This window comes from Anopheles stephensi, chromosome X (assembly GCF_013141755.1).
Source record: "Anopheles stephensi strain Indian chromosome X, UCI_ANSTEP_V1.0, whole genome shotgun sequence".
NCBI lineage: Eukaryota > Metazoa > Arthropoda > Insecta > Diptera > Culicidae > Anopheles > Anopheles stephensi.
In genome coordinates, this window is record NC_050201.1 from 3,716,358 (window position 1) to 3,739,511 (window position 23,154).

Genomic DNA, 23,154 nt, shown 5'->3' on the forward strand with positions numbered 1-23,154 from the left:
CTACGAGATCTCGCAGCGATAAACCCACCCTGGACACAACACGACCATCACGTTCACAGACATCTCTAAGAACTAGTGTTGGGTAGTGAGCTCGAGAGCTACCGGGAGGCCTCGTCTCAATAAAATGAAGGCAGTAAGTGCGGAGCTACCGGGAGGCTTCACCTCTCACATGCTAGACCCCACACTACTCAGACCTCTGCACACTCGTGATATTTCTTTCGTTCTGGACACTACCACAGGAAAGAAAGAATAAACAAAAGAGAACAAATAATTCTGCAAATGCGATTAGTTACAGTATTTTCCTGCTTTATTGGGTTTTTTTTTTGTTGTTGTTGTTGCTGGTTTTGCTTTTCCACTTTTTCTTTAATGACGTTGACGTAGTCGGTGCACTGTTACTTTTAAAAGTTTTTGTTGTCTGCTAAAGGTGCTTGATTAGTAGTTTTGTTGGTTTTCTTTTAAATTTTACTCTAGCTATGATTTCGTCTCGAATCGATTACTCTACCTATCTAGAAATTGATTCATCCGATGCGCGTTGTCTCGTCGGTCTCTCTCTCTCTCTCTCTCTCTCCCTCTCTCTGCTCCACCATCGCCCATTCATCATGCAAATATTAATCGATGGAGATATATCTCAAAGGAAGGATGTAAGAGGGAGAGAGAATAATACAAAAAAGTATAACAAAAAGCCATCCTGATCGACAACACAAGTTGTTGCCATGGCTCAGCCCGAGAGAGAAAGAGAGAGAGAGAGTGTATCACTCACCACACTGTCTCGAGAAAATCGATATATGTGTGTATCTAATGCAGTATAATACAACCAGCATTACTAGGGGCTACTAATAGTGTGTGCGAGTGTGCGAGAGTCCAACTCTCAGGCTGTACGGTTAATATCGCAAGGAAAGAACGGTTCGGTGATGCGTTACTGCGCTCCGAGAGGCAGCAAGCTTAGCTCGAAGGAGCTACATCGTGGCACAAAAAAAAAGAAGGAAATTGATTGCTAGCATCGGTTAGTATAAATGATACAAGTTTGGGAGAGAGGGTCTTCTTCTTGATCTGTAGAGTCCTCCTGCCAGAATTCCTTGTCCAAGTAATCCACCCTTAAGCATCGCAATGTAGAACATTGCTGGGCAACTACAGCCATATGTTCTAAAGGGAGTGGTCAAACTGCTGATGTCTGGCGCATACAGCATGCTAGCGTATACTACTATTAGACAGATTTCAAGTAAATCATTTCCATGAACACTCACGCGATCCCCTCCTCCTTTCTGTCTCTCGCTCACTCATTTTTAGCTTTGGTTTTCCTCGGTAAAGAAGGGAAGGAAACATAAAGAATACTAGTGGAGCTTGTGTAGGGATAGTGAGCTCGCAAGCTATCGGGAGGCCTCACCTCAGTGTAAGTTGAGAGATCTGAGCGCGCTTTTCTATTTCAAAAATGGTAGCTCCACACTCTTGTCTGACATAGTCTCAACAGGGTCGAGAAGACTTGCGTCAAAGAGGGATTGCCGCAGAAGGAAGTTCTCCTATGAAGCTCCCAAAGTAGCTCTTCGTAACTCTACAAGATGATGGCCCTCATTAGATAGATCCTCGCGCTCTTCGGGCTATTCGTCCTTAGGAGTATTCGTCCTTCTAAGGTAGCTCTTTGCACTATTAAAGTTCTGCGCTTTTACTGAGAATAGAGACAGCTCTTCGAACTCTTCGCACTCTTCATCCTCATGAGATAGACCTACTAAGGTAGCTCTATGCACTGCTTAAGATCTTCGCCCTCACTGGGGAGCTCTTCAGAATCTGCGCCCTCACGAGATAGCTCTTCGAACTCTTCGAGCTCTTCAACCTCATGAAATAGGTCTTCGCACCTCTTCAAGATCTTCGCCCTCACGGGATAGATTCTCGCGTTCTTCGAGCTATTCGTCCGTAGGAGTTAGCCCTTCGCACTCTTCGAAATCTTCAACCTTCTAAGCTAGCTCTTTGAGAGAGCTCTTCAGAATCTGCGCCCTCACGAGATAGCTCTTCGAACTCTTCGCACTCTTCATCCTCATGAGATAGGTCTTCGCAGCTCTGCAAGATCTTGGCCCTCATGAGATAGGTCCTCGCGTTCTTCGAGCTAATCGTCCCTAGGAATTAGTCCTTCGCACTCTTCGAAGTCTTCAACCTTCTGAGCTAGCTCTTTACACTGTTTAAGATCTTCGCCCTCACTAGGGTGCTCTTCAAAATCTTCGCCCAAATGAGATAGCTCTTCGAACTCTTCGAACTCTTCACCCTCATTAGATAGGTTCTCGTATTCCTCTAGGTCTTAACCCTCAGTAAGCTACCGGAGCTACCGGGAGGCTTCACCTTTCACATGCTAGCAGCTTCCCTCTACTCTTGGAAAAGAACTACTTGACACCAACACTAATGACAGGTAGAATGACCATCTTGGCGACCCTGTTTGGCTGCTTATTTCCGGTATGCGTGGTAAGATTGTCGACAGAAAATAGAAATAAATAAAAGAGGAGCATACTGTTATCCTCCGTACTGGCATCTTATCTGTCCAAACAGCTTACAGTTGTGCAAGTGACGCACATTTTCATTGCTGCTGCTGCTGCTGCTGCTGCTGGCTAGTAACTAAGCAATGGTAGTAGTAGTAGTATTAGTAGTAGTGTACATTTACGTATTACAAAAACAGGAAAAACAGATCGTGAGGAAAACACTTTCCCTCTAAGGAATATCGTGATTGGAGCGAGCAGTGTGGCAACGTTTTTCCCCGGGGGGGGGGGGGGGGGGCGTTTTTTTCCATCATCGTTTTTTTCCACAATCAACGGCCATTTTGGGGGGGGTTTTCTTCTCGTTTCTTATGACACACCGTGTTTTTTAACCGACACATTATATAAATTCGTATATTTTCTATTAAAGCTATTCACTCGTCTTGACGTAATTTTCTTTTTATTCCCCACACGCCTTGCCCGTGCCTCGCGGGTGGAGGGGGTAAACGCTAGATGTGTTTTTCCTTTTTCTGTAAGTTTATATGTATTCTGCTTCTGCAGTCGCCAACCAAAAAAAAAACTCCGGCGTGTGGGTCGTTCCGTAGCCGATCCGGAAAATTGGCCGCATAATCATGGCGAATGCATGTGGTAATGGTCGTTTCATATGTATATTTAGATAGATCGTGCGTAAACCATTCTCACTGGAATGCATATTCTTCTTCCTCTTTGCTATACGAAAACAAATACTATTTTTTTCCCCCATTGCATGTTGGCAATGGGTGCACCAAAAACGCAAATTGAGCGCGCTACCACTCGGTTCGCTATCGCTATCTGCCCTAGCCCCATCTCGCTTCAGAAGACACGTACGTACACACACACACATACATACATCCATACATACATACATCTTGTTCTATGAGTATCCAATTGTGTATATATGAAAGACCGGTACATACCCGCTACAATATGTTAAGGTAATTTGAAAAACAGGGGTTGTGGGGGGTGGGGGGGGGGTGGGGAAGGGAATTAAAAACCCAAAAAGCATGGCAAAAAACCTAACCGGACAAGAAACACCGATCACCGGATGAGTTAGCCCACATCCTGAATAATTGTGTGAAACCCATACGGTTTGAAGATCGTATCAATCGTTATCATCTAAAAAGGCTTTTACGAGAATTTCGAGTTTTCGTTACGCACCGCTATCCGTCCGTACGGGGAAAGGTGCAATGGGTTTTTCTTTTTGTTTCTGGTTCGCAACACACACACACACACACACACACGCCCGGACACGGACAACTGCATACTAGGATATTTGTTATGTCCGCCGGTTCGGGGTTATGGGGTTTGTGGTTTTTCGTTTTACAATTTCCAATTACTCTACTGCTGCTCTGCAGCCTGCACGTATCCTTTTCCTAGCACGAACCCTGCCACACGCACCGGACGGTTGGCGTGCAACGCACCTGGAGACGGAAGGGACCGCCCCAATCATCGAGAGCAGTACGCCGTACGGATTAAATTTTTTTGGCACCTAACTTCATCGGGCCACCGCCGGAACCGGTGCGGGCGGCTCGCTTTGCTTCCAGCTCGCGTTGCCGCTGCATTTTTTTCTCCTCCCGCTTTCGGCGCGCTTCGTCCATTTTCGCGTTCGTGCCTGGGTAGAAGGGGTAAAACAGATCAGGGTCAGTCAAGCGGGCATGGTGTGAGTTTATATGGTGTGAATGAAATGGATATTATCCAGGAGGAGAGAAGAAAGAGAGAAGAAAACAAAAACAACACCAAGAGACATGATAAAAATGATTGAAATTTACCCTTTAAAAAAACAGGCAAACGGTGTAAAAAATAAGGTAAATTTATATGCAGGGTTTCTCAGACCAGTTCAACATTGTAGCACTGTGTGACAAGGAATAGCGGCTAAAGTCCAAATAGATGCCCCCCCCCCCCCCCCCCACTCACGGACACTCATTTTTGCAACTGAGTTACCCAAAAGGGTATATTTTTCAGACTTTTTAGTGGAAGTGTTTATTTATTTATTATTTTTAATTATTATAAATAATTATTAGAACGATTTCTCACATTTTTGCTTAACTTTTACCTAAATTTGAGGTAACTCAGCAGCGAAAAGTGAGTGCCGTGAGGGGGGCATCTATTCAGACTTCAGCCGGAATAGCTCCGTCAACTCAAAGTTGGGCTAAAGTCTGAATAGATGCCCCTCACCCCCCCCCCCCCCCTCACTCACGGCACCCACTTTTCGCTACTGAGTTACCTTCAATTTAGGTCAAAGTTAAGCAAAAATGTGAGAAATCGTTGTAATAGTTATTTATAATAATAAAAAATATTAAATAAACAATAAATAAATAAAAAAATACAGTAAAACATCTGAAAAATATGATAAAGGTTGAATAGATGCCCCCCCACTCACGGCATTCACTTTTCGGTACTGAGTTACCTTAAATTTAGGTAAAAGTTAAGCAAAAATGTGAGAGATCGTTGTAATAATTATTTATAATAATTAAAAATAATAAATAAATAAATACTTATGATAAAAGTCTGAAAAATATACCCTTTTGGGTATCTCAGTTGCAAAAATGAGTGTCCGTGAGTGGGGGGGTGGCATCTGTTCAGACTTTAGCCATATCTTAAACCTTTGCGCGAAATGCTAAGATATGCTCGTCGTACGATCTACTGGGGAACCCTGTAGTGGTACAATGTTGATCTGGCCTGAGAAAACCCTGTAGAAAGAAAGGGTCATTCTAAAAGCAATAACACTACATCGAACTTTTTAAACAATGTTGAAATAAAAATTATCAAACATTCAAAGATTTGAAAAAAAATCTCAAAAAAAAATTGTTTTTCAAAAGATCGCAAATAGTGAGTTAAATTGCAAACGCTACTTTTCGATAATAGATGATACGTCATTTCTGTTTCCCATTTTTTTCTCTAATAAAGATGCCGATGCCGATCGTACTAATCGAATGCGTGCGCGCGGATGGTTGAGAAGAGCTTGCCGTCGACAAAAAACGATCGCTTGATGACGATGATGATGATGGTGACCGGATGAAAGATGAGGATAATGGCGCGTGGGTGGCGTGCGTGTCGCGACTGCACTGACCCAGACACACACACACACCACCACCACAACGCCTTCCGCATTATTTGATAAGAAATATTGTATTCCCCCTCGAAGGAAATCGCTCAGTAACCCTTCCTTCGATTGTGAAAATGGTTTCGCCGGTGCAAACTGTGCACGATATCGTCTGGGCGCGGATTAAAATTTGTTTGTTTGTGTGTGTGTTGAAAAAAGCAATGAGAAAATGGAACCAAGAAGAGAAAGATGTAATGTAGACAATATCATATTATTGTCAATCGAGCGTCAACGGGTCCGGTCGGTGGCCGGAGTTACCGCGCAAAACACCGAAACGCACATACGCGAGGAAATCAATAATAACGCGCGCAAGATACAGACATAAAGAGAGAGAGAAAAGAGACAGAGAAAAAGATAGAAAGAAACATACGTTATACGCTAATGGATACAAGCCTTCGTTTTTGTGTGCTTTGCTTTCTGAATGCTGTACCCCTGTAATTCAGTCTTCCGGGAATGAACTGTGCTTTATAACCTCTCTTCACCAATGGGGAATTGTTTCGCGAATGACAATGCGTGAAGTGTGCCGTGCCGTTGTCTGTGTGTGTGATTACTTACCCGCGCTTGGTTCGTCGAGCGATTCAAATTCACCGTCGCCCCATCCGTCGCCAGCCGCACCGCCGCCCCCATTGTTCCAACCAGTCAGTTGATTGCTGTTACTGCTGCCCGTGTTGAGCAGATTGTTCATGTTCTTCAGTGCGATCATTTTGCTAGGGCTGCTGATATGATTCGCTATGGTGTTGTTGTTGCTGTTGCTGGTGTTGGTGCTGGTGCACGTACTGCTGCTGCTGCTGCTGTTGTTGCTGCTAGCCTTTACCGTGCTGCTGTCCGTCACGGACGAGCTGGTCGTGTTGTTGGTGGTGGTACTGTTGCTACTGCTGCTGCCACCAGCCCCACGACCACCACTGTTGATCGAGGCACCGACGTGCGATAGCATTGCGGACGGGTGTGCCATATGCGACGCTTCCTTCTGCTGTGCCCGATTGTGTTCATCTTCGTCCTTTTCATTCAGTTCGGTTTCGTTCTGGTAAAAAAGATGGGAAGAAACAATTAAGCATAGTGTGTAATACACAAACACTGCCAATCGATCATTCCGGCCGTTCTGGTGTCATAATTCCATCTCAGCTTGGGACTACCATGCCTCCTCTGTCCTAAAAGGACTTTACGAGCTGGGTCGACCGGTGTCATTCTCATGACATGACCAGCCCCCCACTGGAGCCTGGCGAGTCTTCGAGAGGGTTACGTCAGTTTTTGCTACGGGTAAAATCAAGTCATAGAAAGCCAGAAATGGCAGCGCCTGACACCATTCGGGGAGGTTGGAGTGCCTAGAGTGTCAAGAGAGACGATAGCTTGTCCTGCGTACGAGCAGGCGGCCTGGGTGAGATTTCAACACCGGTCCTGCCGTGTGCAGACCGGCGCCATTGTAAAGGGGAGATGGGCTTCAAACATACACCTACCGGATCTTCCTCGAGGCTTCCCCAGTCTTCATTATCCCAGCCGTCGCGCATATCGCTAACGCTTCCGACCATGTTTAGGTTCGCGGTAAGCTGATTAGACGTGCCCGCCATTGGACTGCTCGGATCCTGTGAAGTCTGTGTATGTTTAGTATCAATATCGTATCTGCTTTGCTGCGTATGTAGTTTAAAGCCAAACATCCATTACTCACGTCCATATCGCCCCAGTTTTCCTGATCCCAATTGTCGGGCCCGTAATCGCTTGCCGAGGCAGAGGTGTCAGCGCTTTCGTGCTCTAGCGAGGTCATCGACGTAACGCTGCTGGTCGTAGTTGATATGCTGCTGCTTGAAGGTTGCTCTGTTTGGGGCGGTGGAGTTGAAGTTTATTCAGAACATTAGGGCGGGTGGGTTGGTAGATATGAGGAATGACGAAATGGAATAGAAACTCAACGTCAAAAAAAAGGAAATCTAAGAAGCGAACATCGTTGCAAAAAAAAACCATGAAACGGAACAGCACAAAACCTTAGAACAAGGCCTACCACTGGACGGCTGGATGGATTTTGTACAAACGGGGGAGAGGGGGGGAAGCAAAATGTGAATGTGGTTGAGTGGTGAGGCAGCAGTTTGCTACATACCCAAAGAAGCAGGTTTACTCAATGTTTTACCCGTTAGTGGTGGCCTCGGCCGGGCCGTGTCACTTTGGCTGCGGTAGAATTTGGCGGTAACGGCTGTCACTGCCCATCCGGCCCAGGTTGCGGCCGCATTACCTAGCGACGGGGTAGCCGTATGGACGTCAGCCTCTGTAATATGTACGGGCGGTATTAGCACAGGTGGCAGCAGGGAAGAAAAACGCATCACCTACCCATACTCTCGCGCAGGCTCGGATCTTCCGACACCTTTTCCAGCTTGCCGAGGAATCCACGCAGCGTTTTGAAGGCAGGATCGCGTACCGATTTCTCCGGGTCCATCGTGAGCGGACACAGGGCGGGCAGTATGCGGATGGCAACCTCGTTCAGCAGAAAGTACTGCTGGGTAGCGGCGAGCGCCAGTATACCAGCGACACGCGACGGTGGAAACGGATCACGCATCGCTCGTATAAATGCAGACACCAGCACGCGTTGTCGGACCTGTTGGGAATGTTGACAACATGAGCAGTGATTAACATTTTGCGCATTTAAAGGCATTGTAGTGAAAGGCTTTTACTTACCTGTGGATGTAGATGCGGTGCAATTTTACCTAGACACACCGTCGTGTTCGTTCGAATGCCGCCCTGATCGTCTCGCGACTGAAGCCGGGCAAAATGGCGCAGTACTTCAACGTTTAAATTGTTGTAATTTAGTTTTGGTGCTATATGGATGATTGACTATTTTGAAGATAAGAAGAAAAAACGCAAACAAACACACACACAGACACATTTAAAGCGTGCTTGAAATGAAAACGAGGCGGACCGAATGAGGCTTACTTTCACGGTTTGCTCCCGAATGGTTGGATTGGTATCGAGAAAGCCGTGCGCTATTTGGGGAAATATTTGATCGTTCACCACGTTCGGCTGCAGGTGCGAGATAAACAGATCGAGCTGCTGCAGCAAGCGGGACCGCGTAACGCGATCGGTCGATGCAAACAGCTTCACAACGCATGGCACTATACGCTTCTGATATTCGGCTTCTTCGAGCAAACGTCCGAGCTGCAGTTTGAAAAAAAGAAGGAGCCTTGTACAAGTGTGAATTGAACACGCACGCAATACCATTTACCTTAAACATTGGGGCTAACACCGCTGATCCGGCATCTCCGTACTCGTAGGCCGTTATTAGTTGGGGAAGAATTTTGTGCCTGCAACCAATGAAGTAGCGTTTAATACCGAAACACACAAGCAAACAAAGAAAAGGGCGGCTAAAACACATACCTGCAAACATTGTCCGGGAAGTTGTCTATCTGTGCCGTAAGTGCACTAAAAAATCGCATCTTTTCCACCTTGTCCTTGATCTGAATTTCCTCCAGAAACAGTAGCGAGTCCACTAGATCGTTTTTGAAAAATCCTCCCGGTTTGCGGCATTTGGTAATTACGTCGGCAGGATTTGGTCGGCTCGCGGGTGCTGCCCCGACCAGCTCACAGTACAAGGGGGCCAACGATTTTGGGATCTACAATCAGTAAGCAAAAAATAGTCAGATTTTACATCCTACACCGGAAGCTCGTTCCTCGCATCCTTACGCCTTCAATGTTTTTCAGGTTGCCTCTCGTTTTCAGCGGCCCGTTAAATGATTCCCACACCAGACAGCCGAGGCCCCACATATCGCTCGAACATTTGGTGGCCGTTTTGAGCTTGTTCGGGTCACTCTTTTCCGGCGGATCGTAAATTTCCAGCGAGGGCGGTATTTTGATCGGCGGTACGACCGGCAGCTCGGTCGAGGATACGTACTCCAGCCCGCCCAGCTTCCATTCGCCGGACGTGTTAACGAACACGGACCAGACCGATACGTTGTTGTGTCGCAGGTTGCCATCGTTGTTGAGAAACGATAGTGCACGCTAGTGAGGGGGGGCAGTGAAAAGAAAAAGAGGGCGGGCATATTAGTGATAGGTTTTTGGGGGAAATGGGGAGCATATTTCGCATTGCCGTCTATTCTGTAGCTGAGGAAGGAGCGGGCACTAAATCGTACTGCTTCATTTCAATTCCATATGGCACCGTTGGGCTTACCAATTGTGTAAACACGAGCGAGGAGAAGGACCTCCTGCCGTACCACTTCCCCGCTTTCCTAGCCAAATAGACGGCAGTGTAAGTAGCCTAGCATGGAAGCATTGCATTACCGTGATCTGAAAGATACCCCAGGCCAGGTAGAGGTCCCGTTGCGGTCCTTCCGCCGCCAGCTTGCCGATGTGCGTACCGAGCGGTTCGACCGGTTCGGTCGCCACGTACAGCACCTTGTCCGTCTCCAGACAGTCCAAAAACTGCAGGATGCTCGGATGGCGCAGCGTTTTCAGCCGCTTCAGTGCGGCCTTCGCTAGCTCGAGCTTAACGTCCGACCCGTTCTTGATGTCGTACGTGAAGACGGACACCTCATCGTTCGTACCTTTCCGCTTGCCACGGTGCAGACTCCAGATGCTTTTCGTGTCAAACTGTTGCACTTGTTCGCCGATCTCGTACGGAAAGTCTTTGGACGAGTCGCGCGAGAAGAAGGACCACATAACGCACCGAACACACACAGGAACGCACGTCCGCCAACCCAATAAACACCCCCACTAGCTGTGTGGTTTTTAAGGATCGGTATGGGGCTTTCGGTTTCGGTCAGGGGGTTTCCAGCAGGAGCAAACCCGATACGCGACGGTGGCGATGGTGCAGTCGGACGGATGCTCTCGCTTCCGCGCCCCCCCTTTCACCACTGCTTGCCGAACCAACCCAGACCCGATTCGTACGCGTGCGGTGGAGAATTTTCTTGTGCTGTTAGGAAAAAAACCCGATGAAAATTTCGCTTTTGCTCGGTTCTGCACAGGACTTTGTGGGTAATGCAAATACGTATCGTGTTTTGTGTTTTCGCAGTTTTCCCCTGGCTACGGCGAACATGAAAATTTTCTAGACATTTGACAGCTGGTCGACAACGGGCCGAGTATAGCGTGGGGTTCGTTACTCGACCATCGGCAAACGGTCGAACGAGCTGCGATTTGAATAATTACAAAACAAATATTGCATTTCAGTTTATTGGCAACAATTTTTCTCACTCTTTTGTTTTTGAAAAACATTTTCACATTTGCAAACAATATTTTTTGAGCTAGATTTGCTCCAAGAGGTTCTCGTGTGTGTGTGTGTGTCGAGAACATTGTTTACATTTTTATTCCCGAACTGGGGTTAAATAATAAAAATCTATTTTGCTATTATTTATTCATGTTTGAATGGATTTTTGCAAGTTCATTGTCCTTTTCTATGTTAATTAATTGTTTGGTAAAGTTCATCTTTGCCGGGTACTACACTTCACACACATACATTTTGTAGCAAGTAATGTACATGTGAGAAACGGCCATTTGGCACATCGGAAAGCTTTCAAAGCTCGCACACCATCAGCTGTTGTTCAGTTTTGCAGCGTGGCGAAGCTTTCGAGTAAATGATTGGCGCACCGCAATTTACGCCACCGTTTTGGTCGTTTGGTGTTATCGTTCTTATCTTTCTATTGCTGATAATTCGATCAACGAGCAAATTGATTTAATTTTCTAACCACCACAGATGAACCTTTTTTTCATCATTGAAAGACAATTTTCAAATCGGGTGATAACATTGTTGGCAAGGCAGTTATCTAAATTATGCGGCTCATAACGCAACATGACCCACATTGAAATGAGCCGAATCGAAAAAAAATAGTCAGCTGTTGGATTTTTTTTACTATTTTATTACCCATTGTTTTGAATACAAGCACAACCACCAAATGCGAGATAAAATAATAATAGAAAAATGATACATCGATAAAAGAAAATTCATAGACTAAGAAAGTTAAAAAACGGGTGCAAGTTAAAATAAAATAATCATCCAATTATGTACCAGATGCTGCTGTCCACGGGGAGGGAGCGATGCTTGATGACGATACATACACTCTGAAAAAAACATTACTTCTCTGACCGTTGATCGGCAAAGAAGTTTTTCAGGGCAAATCTTCATCAGATAGCAGAAATCCACTCTCCCCCACCGAGGGAAAAAAGTAAATCCAATTGCAAAATAAAGGGCCAATATATAATTTTGCGTGGCATTAAGCTAGGCCAGATTGTCGAAGGGCGATTCGACGCAGTCTAGAGCTTGGATTTACTGAGGGTAGCAGCACTGGTGGCTAATTGTCATGATGGTTCCGTATTTTCCGGCTTGCTGCCCGCCGTGTTACGGTCGATACTTCTGGCGGTTGGGCCTTCGTACCGGATGTTCATCGTATTAGCGTTGCCCGGTTCCAGCGTGTAGCCGATCGATTTGTAGAACGGTATCAGCTTGTCCTTGCAGTCGAGCGACATTTTGTAGCAGCCCAACTGTTCCGCCAGCAGACTCACGGTCACCACGATTCTGGGGAAAGAGGTAAAGAATATATTCAATCAAATGCACACCAGTTTCCACAGTGAGGTAAACGTACAGTTTGCCGAGCTGCTTGCCACGGTACGTATCATCCACGACCACATCCTCCAGCCGGCCTCTGGTAGCACATCCGTGAATAAATTTCCGCTCCAGCACCAGCGTCGCGCTGCCAATGATTTTATCATACCGCGTATCAACAATCACAGTCACGTAGTAATCACCGCTGGCACGCATTTGTGCGAAACGATCTGCAAAACAAAAAAGGACAATCGAACCGGTTAGCCAAACGGGACCGAAACGGTACAATCCCGGCAAGCTTACTGAGAAACTGCGTCAGCGAAACATCGCCCACCTTCGTTAGCTGAGACAGAATTTGAAGGAACCCGCGATGGAAATCGCCCGACTGCAGTGGGCGCACCTTCAGCCAACTTTCCCCCGGTACGGCGGCGGAAATCCGCGGGCTAAAGTTCGCCGGTGACCGGAAAAAGTCCAGGCTAAGGAGCATTGCCGGATCGTACAGGGAAAGCTCCTCCTGGAACGGGTGTAAGAGGGACAGAAACACAGCGCCTGTATTAGATTGCGATCGCAAATTTGTTTGACCTTGAACGAAGCGTATGCTGAAGGTGAAGGAGGTACTTGAAGCACTTCCTGTTCCGCGTTTCTTATCGTGCCACGTACCATCGAGCAATCCTGTCGGTATACACTCACCTCAGACACGGGACCACCCATTTTGCGGCGCAAAACGTTATCCCGTTCACTCGATATGGAAACTACTCTTCTTGCGCTGGTAAGCGGTCTTCGGAGTTCTTGCAGCAATCGTAAAATCTAGCGCATTTTTATGCTCCGGCCACCGTCAGCACCCAATCCTTTGTGCGAATGAAGGCGCTGGACTTCCGCTCTAGTTTGCCAGCGTGGCAAACCTGCTGCCCGTGCAACGAGACGGAACGAGCAACCGTGGTGGTGGCTAGTTGCAAAACAACTTTCTCTTCGCCCAATATTCGTCCCCGTTCTGACGGGTTGGCAATCGGGCGGATCGGATCTGTTTCGTAGAATCGAACAACGGCGGCCTTTGTTTACAATTTACAACTGTCAACTAGTGTTGAAGAAACGGAAAGAAAAAGCTTTGGAAGTGCAAATACAGTGACAAGATACAGGGTTTCTCAGCTCCCTCAACTGGGCATTTTCCATCGTCGAGTCGGGATTTTACGGAGTTGAAAATCTATTTTCCAACGTTGAAAATAGTTAACAAGGTTGAACTGCATATACGATGTCGGATTAGCGTTTCATGCTGTTAAAATAAAGTGTTGCAATGCTGAACTGGTCTGAGAAACCCTGCAAAGATAGGAAAAGATAATGTGCTTGTGTTTTGGCAGTGTGCGATACGGCGTTCGTTGCTACGATTGTTGAATATATCTCATAAACTCGTTTGGAACCTTTTTTTCATGCATATTTTGTATTTATATCACCCAAAACTCCACCAATTCTATTATTTTTACCGATTTGTTGTTGTGTTTCGCAACGTACGTGTACGGCTGGCAACACTGCCACACAACTGTACACAAAAAGGAAAGCTTCACACGTCAACACGAAAGCTCCAGCACACGGCAAAACGTCAGTTCGACGAGCCACGACGACAGCAGACAAAACACAAGTGTTTGGTCGCCATTCAGGCAGGCAGGCGACCGTTTTTCCCGTGCAACATTTCCCTGTTTTTTTTCGCATTCCAAAAACCGCTACAATCAACACGATGGAGCACGAGGGGAAGCAGTCGGAATCGGCGGTGAAAGTGGGCCGGGAACGGATCGAGAAAATGTCCGCCGAGGTAGTGGATTCGAACCCGTACAGCCGGTTGATGGCGCTGCAGCGCATGGGTATCGTGAAGGAGTACGAACAGGTGCGCCAAAAGAGTGTGGCCGTCGTTGGTAAGCGCATACCTTTCACGTGTGGAGCGTTTGGGTTAAATTGCATTTCGATGAACGATATGGTTTTCCGGTTTGTAGGTGTTGGTGGTGTGGGCAGTGTGACGGCGGATATGCTGACACGATGCGGTATCGGCAAGCTGCTGCTGTTCGATTATGATAAGGTGGAGTTGGCCAACATGAACCGACTGTTCTTTACGCCGGACCAGGCCGGGCTGTCGAAGGTGGAGGCTGCCGCCAAGACGCTGAATTTCATCAACCCGGATGTGTCGATAACGACGCACAACTACAACATCACTACGGTGGACAATTTCGATCGGTTTCTCGACGCCATCCGGACGGGTGGGATCGCTCAGGATACGCCCGTCGATTTGGTGCTGAGCTGTGTAGATAACTTCGAGGCCCGTATGGCGATCAATACGGCCTGTAACGAACTTAGCCTTAATTGGTTCGAATCGGGCGTGTCGGAAAATGCTGTTTCCGGCCATATACAGTTCATACGGCCAGGTGAAACGGCATGCTTTGCCTGTGCCCCACCGCTAGTGGTGGCGGAAAACATCGACGAGAAGACACTGAAACGGGAGGGCGTTTGTGCCGCTAGCCTGCCGACGACGATGGGCATTGTGGCCGGGATGCTGGTACAGAATACGCTCAAGTATCTGCTTCACTTCGGTACCGTGTCGGACTATCTCGGGTACAATGCGATGATCGATTTCTTTCCACGGATGAGCCTCAAACCGAACCCGACGTGTGATGATCGGTTTTGTCTGGAGCGGCAAAAGGAGTACCTGGCGAAACCACCGAGCGTGGTGGATGCCGTTGCCGAACCGGAAACGGAAGAACCACTGCATGAGGATAATCTGTACGGTATTGAGTTGGTTGAAGATGACGACACGCCTGTCGCTGCCAGCGAAAGTAAGGTGCAAAGTAACATCGTGGAAGGTTTGAAGCTAGCGTACGATGCGCCTGTTGTGGAGGAGAACGCACCCCAAGTAACGACTGATGACGATGTCAGCCTGGATCAGCTGATGGCCCAGATGTCTGGCATGTGTAAGAAGGAGTGAAGCTTAGCCTTTTTGGTTCCCGGGTTCGTTGAGAAGAAAAAAAAACCCACACACATACCCTATTTTAAGATAAAGACACTTGTTAGCAGCTTATAAAACTCCCTGGGAAACTGGGATTAGTTATGGCAATTTTGTATTCAAAAACGTAATTAATAAAATATTGTGATCAACGATATTATCGTGCTCGCTTGGGCAAAACCCGGAACCGCATCATCACTCAAACTACTCTACGTCCAATCAACTTCCTCCACGGCGCCAGTGGCCTCCTTCAGCTTCATCAAATCGTCAAAAACAGCCTCGCCGGAGCAGTAGCTCGGATCCTTGAAAAAAGAAATCGACTCAACTACTCTCGTTACCAGAGCTAATACCGACCTGCAACAACTCACCAACCAATCAGCTTCTACCGATCATCCAATTCAACTGCATGGAAATATTTCACAGGTATCCCGTACGTAAGACTTACTTCTTTACTACGGGTAAAATTAAGTCACAGAAAGCCAGAAATGGCAGGCCGAGACCTCTCGAGGTTGTAGTGCCAAGGAAGATGAAGTAGAAAGTCATTGTACACCTACCATAGACACTGGGAAAACCAAAAAAAAGTAGCCACATCGCCAATAACCCCTTTACGCACCTGATCCACATCAAATACAAGCATCATCACCATATCAACCCAGAGCGGGGCTCTGTTAATCAAGAGACAGCCTTCCTGTGGGATCGATTCTACCCTCGATAGCCTTTCTTCCTGCTATCGACGAAGGACTCTGACAAACCGACTAAATCAAAGTCATCTTCACCAAATAGTGTCAAGTGTTCTGATCTCGAAAATAACATCTAAAAGACTCCAGCTCCTTGACGACATCCTTTCATTACCTGTCAAAAGTTTCCTGTTGAATTCTGAGTCATTCCAGAGTTAATGGCACCGAGAAAGACGACTGGATGGTCTTGATACTTTCACGCCAAGATGCTACTCGCTTCATCAAGGAAATAGTCGACCAACACTAGACCACTTCCTGTGGCACACAGCGGCCGATGAAGTAGAAACCTTAGACGGATTGGAATTGAAGGGCCCCTATCAGGTCGAGTTTCGAGTATTCAGATCTGCTGGTAGATTAGCTCTCGAAGTCTTAGAGAGGCTTATTCTCTGATGCGATTCTCCTAATACGAGGCTCCTGAAATGAGGTCCCCAACGCGAGGTCTTTAGTACGGGACACCTCCTAGTAGGCTTCTTATTCCTCTCCACGAAACGTCGCTCAATAGATCACATCATAGCCCCATGGGACGATCCCGAGTTGTGCCCTCCACCAACGAGTCCTTTCCCGCTAGTAGCTAAGCAGAGGTGAAAGATGTCTAAGAGACCCAAAGCCTCTACACATCAAATAGGTGCTCTCCGGCGAGTAGTGTCTGCTGAGTGGAAGTATCGAAACACGTGTATATGATTTGTTTTTTTTTTTTTATTTGATCTTGTTTTATCACACACATACAAATATTTGTCAATACATGCTATATACATACACAAACATATGCGCTCTTAAATTAGATACATATTTATGTATGCATATATCTATACACATATGAATATATCTATATATGAATAACAATCGCTTACTTTCCCCTTAATTACAAAAAAAAAATGGTTGCAAATAGAACAGAAAAAAAACTACAGCTTCATACGCCCTCTGCCTGTGTGAACAACTGTCTGTCTTCCGGCAAAGCAGCCGCAGCAAAGCAAATTTCCACCAATTTTTTTTTTTTGTTTCCTGTGGGTTCTGGGGAGGCCTTTTTTTGCTTGTCTTCGCAAAAGAATAAAGAAGAACAAAAAGGGAAAAAAAACAACCCTACAACAACCACCAACCTTTGCGAAGATCCGAGGGCGTTACTGTTCTATTTTTGTTGTTGTTATGAGTAAAAGATGATTTAAGTTTAATTTCTCCGAATTAAATCCCATTTGAAAATATTTTAAAATCAAAAAGCACAAACGCAAACACCACGAAGATTTTCAAGCGATCCAAGGCGTGCCTGGTCCTCAACCACCCGATATGACTTGGCCACAATCAACATGTCTGCCTCTAGTCTGCCGATTGAATGGTATCGTCCGGCAGGCGCCATCAAGCAGGCAGGAAGCTCCCGTGGAACGTTTTTCGTGTGGTCCGATCCTTACAGCGCCTTTGCCTTGCGCTGGCGTGGCTCCAGACGGATCTGGAAGCCTTCCTCCCGCTTCAGGATGATGTCGGCCTGTAGCTTGAAGTCTTCCTCCTTCAGGTCGGAATGGACGCGGAAGTTACGGAGGATGGTGGAGAGAATGATTTTCAGCTTCAGCATCGCGTACTTGCGCCCTGGAAGATAGCAAAGCGTAGTGGTTAGTATAGAGCGAAACCACTGCCGCTCTGGAGCAGTTGCGCGTGGGTCTTCGCACTTACCAACACAACTCCTTGGACCGGCCGAGAATGGTACGAACGCGTAGTAATGGCGGTTGGCTTGCTTTTCCGGCAGGAAGTTGTCCGGATCGAACACGTCCGGGTTGGGATAGATCGATTCCAGCCGGTGCAGCTTGAAGGTCGCCACCGTGATGGTAGCGCCCGCCGGCACCACCAGATCGCTCGACGCCAGCTTCAGATCCTGCTTGAGCGAACGGGCAATGATCGGTACCGGCGGATACATGCGCAGCGTCTCCATCAGGCACCGTTCGAGATACTTCATCTCGAGCGTGTCCTGGAACGTGGCCGGACGGTCCGAATCGCCGAAGATGTCATCCAGCTCCTGGATCACCTTATCCTGGATGTGCTGATGTACGCCCATCATCGACAGGAAGAAGCTACTGCCCGCAGCCGTCGTATCGTGCCCTTCGAACATAATCGTATCGACCTGATTCTTGATCTCCTCATCCGAGATGAGCGCCCCGTTCTCCGCACTCTCCAGCAGCAGATCCAGGAACGCTAGACGCTTCTTTTCGCCCACATCATTCTCCTCGACGTCCAGATCGTCCTTCAGGTTGGCGGACTGTCCAAACGACAGACCCTCCACCGTGCTCGTTTTGCCGGCATCGCTCTTAGGCTTCTCGGCGATTTCAGACGTGTTGATCGAGGTGGTCGCCAGCGAACCGCGCGTACCCTTATCGAAGGCAGCCTTCTTGTTGCGGATCACCTTCTTCGTCAGGCTGTGGATGGTGTCGAGCAGCTTCACCTGCTTCTTCGCGTACTGCGTCAGGTTGAAGAATAGGTCCGGGTACAGCCACATCTTACGATGGCGCAGATGCAGAATGTCGCACATCTTCATCACCGCCATCGCGTAGTCGTAGCCGGACTGATCCTGCGTCTTCTTCGACACTCCCATGGCAGTTTCTGTAACGATAAGGCGATGCGTTAGAAGGCATATGCATATACCGCGAACGGGAAGCTATAAAATACACCGAGAAATGTGTTCAGGTGATCCGAACTGCCGACGGATTAGCCGGTGCTCAAAACATTCCTATGTCGCGCTTGACATTTGCGACAGACAGTTCAGGCTGAGCTCGCATGCAGATTAACCGGTAATGAAACATAAATTAACTAGCCACCCCTCGGGTCGGCTATCGCTTCATTGAGCAGTATGCATCGATTCTAGCGAATGACATGCACGCATATTCAAATACGATCTGTATCTGTACTAGCCGGTTTCTTCAAGTTCTTCCGTCTCGTTGCGTCTGGCTGCTTCGCATAGCAGCTAGGGTGTACAGTGAATTCCACGGTGACAATTCTTCGGCACCAAGGCACCGTTTCTAGAACTATTAACGCCGACGGTTCGACGTTGTAAATCATACACGTAGAAATCCTGTATCCAACATTCTCCAGCCGAGATCGGGAGAGCTCATCAAGATGGCGCTAGGCCTGCGCTAGTAATGCACGGTTGCAAAATCTACGTTGGTCCGCAGGTTGGACGATCGACACCAATTTCTCGTTTTTCGCAGCATCAGAACGGCTTCCACCATGAGAACCGTGGGCCGAAAGCAAATATTTTGTTACATTAGGTACGGTGACGCAACGCACCTCACTTTGCCATTGCATCGGCATAGGGTATTCCCTTCGGTCGCGCCATTTGCGACGTTTTATCTGCCTGCCGGGCGCACTCGTATGCAATCGCCGTGTTGCGCTATTGCAATCGGCGAGTGCTATTGCGGGAAAACTGGTTTTAATGCACCCCAAGCTATTTTTCAGCTTGCAAACGAAAAGGAAAATGACACGGCCATCGTTACCTGCGGGTACCTTGCTGGTAGGAGTGACCGACACGTCACGAACAGGAAAATCGAAGCGAGAGTGAAACATGGAAAGACTGGTATTGAAAGAAAGCGGGGCTGATTAGGGAATATAGGGGGGCCCGATTGCAGCGATCGTGTTCTGTGCGGTAGCGCAACTTTCAATTGCCCTAGTGCCTCGGTGGCTTACTTTCGGTCCAACCGCTTTTAGAGGAGATCTTTGAGCAACCATTATCATCACCATCGCATTCGGTGACGGTAATGGCGACAGCTGACTACCAGCGAACATGACGCCATTAGACTGTTTTCTATTATGCAACGCCCGTCTTGTGTGTTGGTGGGATATGTAGGAGTTTCGAAATGGTGGTTTTTGGTGGGACAAATCAATTTTGGAATCGGAATTTTTAACATCAGCAGAAGTCCTCGAATATGCCGAACTTCAGGAGTATGTGAATACTGAACGAAGTTCTTTAACATCTGCAGAAGTCCTCAAAGATCCTGAGTAGAATCCTCGAATATCCCGAACTTCAAGTGTATGTGATTCTCGTCCGGATCTTTTAGCATCTTCAAAAGTCCTCAAATATCCCGAACTTCATGTGTTTGTGAAAATGATATCCTCACCCTTAAAAACGATACGAATACTTAGCATCCAGTGTACTTACCGAGCAGAATTTCTACCGTACATTCGCTCATGTAGTCGTGACAGTCGAAGGCTTTGCCGTTCTCCTTCAGCATCTTCTTCACCACGAGACGGGAGTTTTCGTTGAACAGATCGATGAAGCTCTTCAGCACGTTCAGATGGAAGGTCGGTGCAATAAGCTTGCGATGCTGACGCCATTTGTGTCCTGATGGGGGAGAGCAGAATATTTGGGTAAGCGAAAAATGATGCTGAATGTTTTTTTTTTTGTTTTTGGCCAGCGAAATGGCGCGTGCAGCTTGCGTGACACGAAATCATTACGATCACTTATATCCTAATAAATGAACGTAGCTTGTGTAACGAACAGCGCGCTGTCCACGCATATATAATTGTTCGCCTAGATGTGGATATCGCACGGCTACAATAATCGCATCCGCCATCGGTTCCCCTAGTGGCGGCCGGCGTGACGTGCGCGACGTTGGCGTTTGCTACCGGTGACATCGAGTAATGCTGTTACGAGCGTGCGGAGATACGCCTAAGCCGAGCGGAATTTCGAGGAAAGCATCGAAGGCGATGGTTTGCCGCCGGCCATTGCGATAATGGTCGCTTCCGGTGCTCCGGCCGGGGCATAAGAATAGGGGTCTGCCCTGTGCGCCATTATCGAGCGTCGGATTCGTTCACCGGGCATCTGTATGCAAATCTAGTCATCGCGTTCCGTGTCAATTGGTTTTCGTGGCCTTTCGTGGGCAGCGGGCACGCCGCCGTGCGACGACGTACTTTTTTTTTTATTAACGTACTTACCGGTGCTGATGAGCAGTCCGTTACCCAGCCAGGGCTTGAAGAAGCGGTATTCGGGCGATTTGTCGATGTACACATGGCTGCTCAGGAGCAGTTCGACATCGCGCGGGTCCACCAGAAAGACGATCAGCTTCGGTCCGATCCAAATTTTAATCACCTCGTTATAGTCCTTGCCCTTCTCGATAATTGTACGGAACACGGCTTTGGGAATGGGAGAGAGAGAGAGAGAGAAGACGAGCAATTGCTAGAATTTGTGGATCAAGCGTCAAATCGTTCACAACGCAAGTCGTCCGAATATCGCCCAACGCCCAACGAATGTCTAGAACTTTCGGGCATTCGGGACTTTTTACTTTCCAAATATCTGCAAACGACTCAGATCTGCCCTCGGTCGGCGGTTCTTGCCTTCCTAACAGCCTGCGTCACATATATCGCGTGGGTCAATCACCCTCGCTCTTTGATTAGGGCTGATTGGGGTTACTGGGGATAACAAAAACGAAACGCTAACGCTTCCGCTTCGCAAGAATTAAAGAAGATGAAGCAAAAGGAATGGGATATCGGGCGAGATATGGCAGGCGAGCAGCAAACCCACCTCTTCGGTTGGTCGGTCTAAGTGCTTTCAATTTATGCCGTTTCCTCCATTTGTTTGCCGCAGCAATACGCAGCCGCTGGCCTGACCAGAAACTAGGACTTCGAGAAGTTTCGAAGGAGACGAGAGCGGGTCCGTTGCTCAAGAATTGTTGACTACTAGCTATTAGGCTGCTTGATGTACAAGGGTGTAGTACATCAGGTAGCAAGTTATTTGACTTTCTGAAGTAAAGTTGAGCAATGCTTCCAAGAATAGCCAAACGTTGGATGACTTCAAAGTACACTCGATTACTTACAGTGCGAACTGCCCACCAGATCGAGTGCGTTGCCTAGCAGCGGGAGTCCTTTCGGTCCGGGTATCTTTTCCGCCAGCTCTAGCATGTGGCGGCGCGATAGCCGCCAGTAGAAGAACCACAACAGCAGGGCAGGACCGAGCAGGAAGTAGAACATGTTGATTGGTGAGATGATGTTGGCATTGCTGTTGAGGCCATCTGCCTGCGCTATCGTGGCGGACATTTTGCAGAACGTTTGATCGAAGTTTTGGGCGGGAAGATGGCGGCCGATACACTACACGCTGTTAACGAACGCTACACGTCAATCTTCCAGTCCCGGTTTCGATAGTGAACACTATCACTAGTGGCTATTTAGCAAACAGGCACAGACACACTGAGCACCACTGCACGCATCACATACTATAACTTGGCGCGTATTGGGATATTGCCTTCAAGTTCACAGTTCAACAGTTCACATCCACCGTGAAGGTGTTTGGAGTTCTAGTAGGATTTTGTTGTTGCACCAAATGATATCCCAAACAGGAGCAAGATCTCCACAGAACACTCACAGGTAACACTTGTCGTAATCCGTGTTTGCGGTTGTCTAAGAAATGCAACCGCGATAGAAGGACAGGTCGAGCGAAGAGCGTATTAAGAAGGTGAAGGCGACCGTTCGACGGAATGGAAGCTCACGGTGAAGCTCGGAGCCGTTAGCTGTTGTCGCTGTGCCCGGACCACTGCAACTGACTGACGGATGGTCTTTTAAATTTGTTTTTATAGTCGGCATAATTTTGCTTGCCTGAACTGACTGAAACCGCGTGCTACGCGCACGGCACCGGAGGGGACCCGGCGGCGTCGGAAACCGCGATCCGGCGGACGGGTCGCTCGCAACGGCGTTGGATGTGCGCGACATACGCGACACTCACACACACACACACGGGGCTAGGAGATTGTGTCGTTACGGTCGGCCAACGGAGGGTCCGTACGGTGGGGCAGCGCACCGATGGTGGACTTCCCTTTCCATCCATACACACAATTCGGCACGTACATGTGCACTCACACTAGTGCCCGCGATCCCATGTACCCAGACGACGTGTGGCCAGCCGACAGCAATCTGCAACCTAATCCCCCCCTCTATTTCTTTGCCTCTTCCCTTTTCCTGGCGCTGCATCCGTACAATTTCGCGGCAAGGTATTAGGTCATCCCGTTCGTGTACGGTTGTCACCGTGCGGTACATTGGGAAGAATACTGGCTTCCTTGTTCTATTTCGGCGTGTTTGGAACACGACCGATCCTTCCAAAAATGCTGGGTGAGGTCTTAGTTGATAGAATCCTGATTTTTGATAACCTCAAAACAGGGTTTGTCAGATACTTTGTCGAAGTCTACAGAATCTGACACGAAAAGAAAGATATTCCTTATCTCTAAACTCAGAACTCTAGTCAAGAATGCTATCCTGGGGTTTAGATTACTACAAGGCCTCCATCCGATCCAGATAACAAGGAATCTTTGATTGGACGAACCTACTTTGATCCTCAAATTTTGGCGAATTCTAGGAATTCTAAC

At 47.7% G+C, this 23,154-nt stretch overlaps 4 protein-coding genes across 7 annotated transcripts; 1 reads left to right on the top strand and 3 right to left on the bottom strand.

Moving 5' to 3' along the window:
- Window positions 1–280: 280 nt before the first annotated feature.
- Window positions 281–10,621, bottom strand: LOC118504725 (N-terminal kinase-like protein). Of its 3 annotated transcripts, none has more exons than XM_036039580.1 (12): window positions 9,853–10,621; window positions 9,259–9,573; window positions 8,953–9,188; window positions 8,801–8,879; window positions 8,512–8,733; window positions 8,257–8,412; window positions 7,912–8,176; window positions 7,715–7,849; window positions 7,262–7,407; window positions 7,053–7,187; window positions 6,154–6,619; window positions 281–4,107 (listed from the first exon to the last, which is right to left on the bottom strand). In XM_036039580.1, the coding sequence occupies exons 1-12, from the start codon at window positions 10,228–10,230 to the stop codon at window positions 3,968–3,970; spliced, it is 2,673 nt and encodes an 890-aa protein (XP_035895473.1). In that variant the 5' UTR covers window positions 10,231–10,621; the 3' UTR covers window positions 281–3,967. The 3 variants fall into 3 exon arrangements, with proteins under 3 accessions (XP_035895473.1, XP_035895463.1, XP_035895483.1); XM_036039570.1 differs by having other exon boundaries at window positions 7,685–7,849; window positions 9,853–10,620; XM_036039590.1 differs by lacking the exon at window positions 281–4,107 and adding an exon at window positions 5,404–5,710 and having other exon boundaries at window positions 7,685–7,849.
- Window positions 10,622–11,397: 776 nt separating this feature from the next.
- On the bottom strand, window positions 11,398–13,198 carry LOC118504822 (probable glucosamine 6-phosphate N-acetyltransferase). 2 transcript variants are annotated; one of them, XM_036039834.1, is made up of 4 exons: window positions 12,797–13,198; window positions 12,410–12,620; window positions 12,147–12,336; window positions 11,398–12,079 (listed from the first exon to the last, which is right to left on the bottom strand). In XM_036039834.1, the coding sequence occupies exons 1-4, from the start codon at window positions 12,815–12,817 to the stop codon at window positions 11,863–11,865; spliced, it is 639 nt and encodes a 212-aa protein (XP_035895727.1). In that variant the 5' UTR covers window positions 12,818–13,198; the 3' UTR covers window positions 11,398–11,862. The 2 variants fall into 2 exon arrangements, with proteins under 2 accessions (XP_035895727.1, XP_035895724.1); XM_036039831.1 differs by having other exon boundaries at window positions 12,767–13,189.
- Window positions 13,199–13,661: 463 nt separating this feature from the next.
- On the top strand, window positions 13,662–15,276 carry LOC118504818 (ubiquitin-like modifier-activating enzyme 5). The gene is made up of 2 exons (XM_036039822.1): window positions 13,662–14,010; window positions 14,089–15,276. The coding sequence occupies exons 1-2, from the start codon at window positions 13,836–13,838 to the stop codon at window positions 15,069–15,071; spliced, it is 1,158 nt and encodes a 385-aa protein (XP_035895715.1). The 5' UTR covers window positions 13,662–13,835; the 3' UTR covers window positions 15,072–15,276.
- A 1,226-nt stretch (window positions 15,277–16,502) lies between these two features.
- On the bottom strand, window positions 16,503–22,340 carry LOC118504808 (cytochrome P450 4g15). Its single transcript, XM_036039813.1, has 5 exons — window positions 21,616–22,340; window positions 20,738–20,935; window positions 19,962–20,144; window positions 17,489–18,409; window positions 16,503–17,404 (listed from the first exon to the last, which is right to left on the bottom strand). The coding sequence occupies exons 1-5, from the start codon at window positions 21,833–21,835 to the stop codon at window positions 17,226–17,228; spliced, it is 1,701 nt and encodes a 566-aa protein (XP_035895706.1). The 5' UTR covers window positions 21,836–22,340; the 3' UTR covers window positions 16,503–17,225.
- Between the last annotated feature and the right edge of the window lie 814 nt (window positions 22,341–23,154).

Bases quoted from the DNA above. Each gene is read 5' to 3' on its own strand.
- LOC118504725 (XM_036039570.1), bottom strand. From the start codon at position 10,230: ATGTGGTCCTTCTTCTCGCGCGACTCGTCCAAAGACTTTCCGTACGAG. The intron at 9,189-9,258 runs GTAAGGATGCGA...TACTGATTGTAG, and splicing joins ACCTGAAAAACATTGAAGGC to ATCCCAAAATCGTTGGCCCC. The intron at 7,188-7,261 runs GTGAGTAATGGA...AAACATACACAG, and splicing joins AAAACTGGGGCGATATGGAC to ACTTCACAGGATCCGAGCAG.
- LOC118504822 (XM_036039831.1), bottom strand. From the start codon at position 12,817: ATGGGTGGTCCCGTGTCTGAGGTGAGTGTATACCGACAGGATTGCTCG. The intron at 12,621-12,766 runs GTACGTGGCACG...CACCCGTTCCAG, and splicing joins ACCGACAGGATTGCTCGATG to GAGGAGCTTTCCCTGTACGA. The intron at 12,337-12,409 runs GTAAGCTTGCCG...TTTGTTTTGCAG, and splicing joins TTCGCTGACGCAGTTTCTCA to ATCGTTTCGCACAAATGCGT.
- LOC118504818 (XM_036039822.1), top strand. From the start codon at position 13,836: ATGGAGCACGAGGGGAAGCAGTCGGAATCGGCGGTGAAAGTGGGCCGG. The intron at 14,011-14,088 runs GTAAGCGCATAC...TCCGGTTTGTAG, and splicing joins AAAGAGTGTGGCCGTCGTTG to GTGTTGGTGGTGTGGGCAGT.
- LOC118504808 (XM_036039813.1), bottom strand. From the start codon at position 21,835: ATGTCCGCCACGATAGCGCAGGCAGATGGCCTCAACAGCAATGCCAAC. The intron at 20,145-20,737 runs GTAAGTACGTTA...CTCCCCCATCAG, and splicing joins CGGACTGCTCATCAGCACCG to GACACAAATGGCGTCAGCAT. The intron at 17,405-17,488 runs GTAAGTGCGAAG...GCTATCTTCCAG, and splicing joins CGGTCCAAGGAGTTGTGTTG to GGCGCAAGTACGCGATGCTG.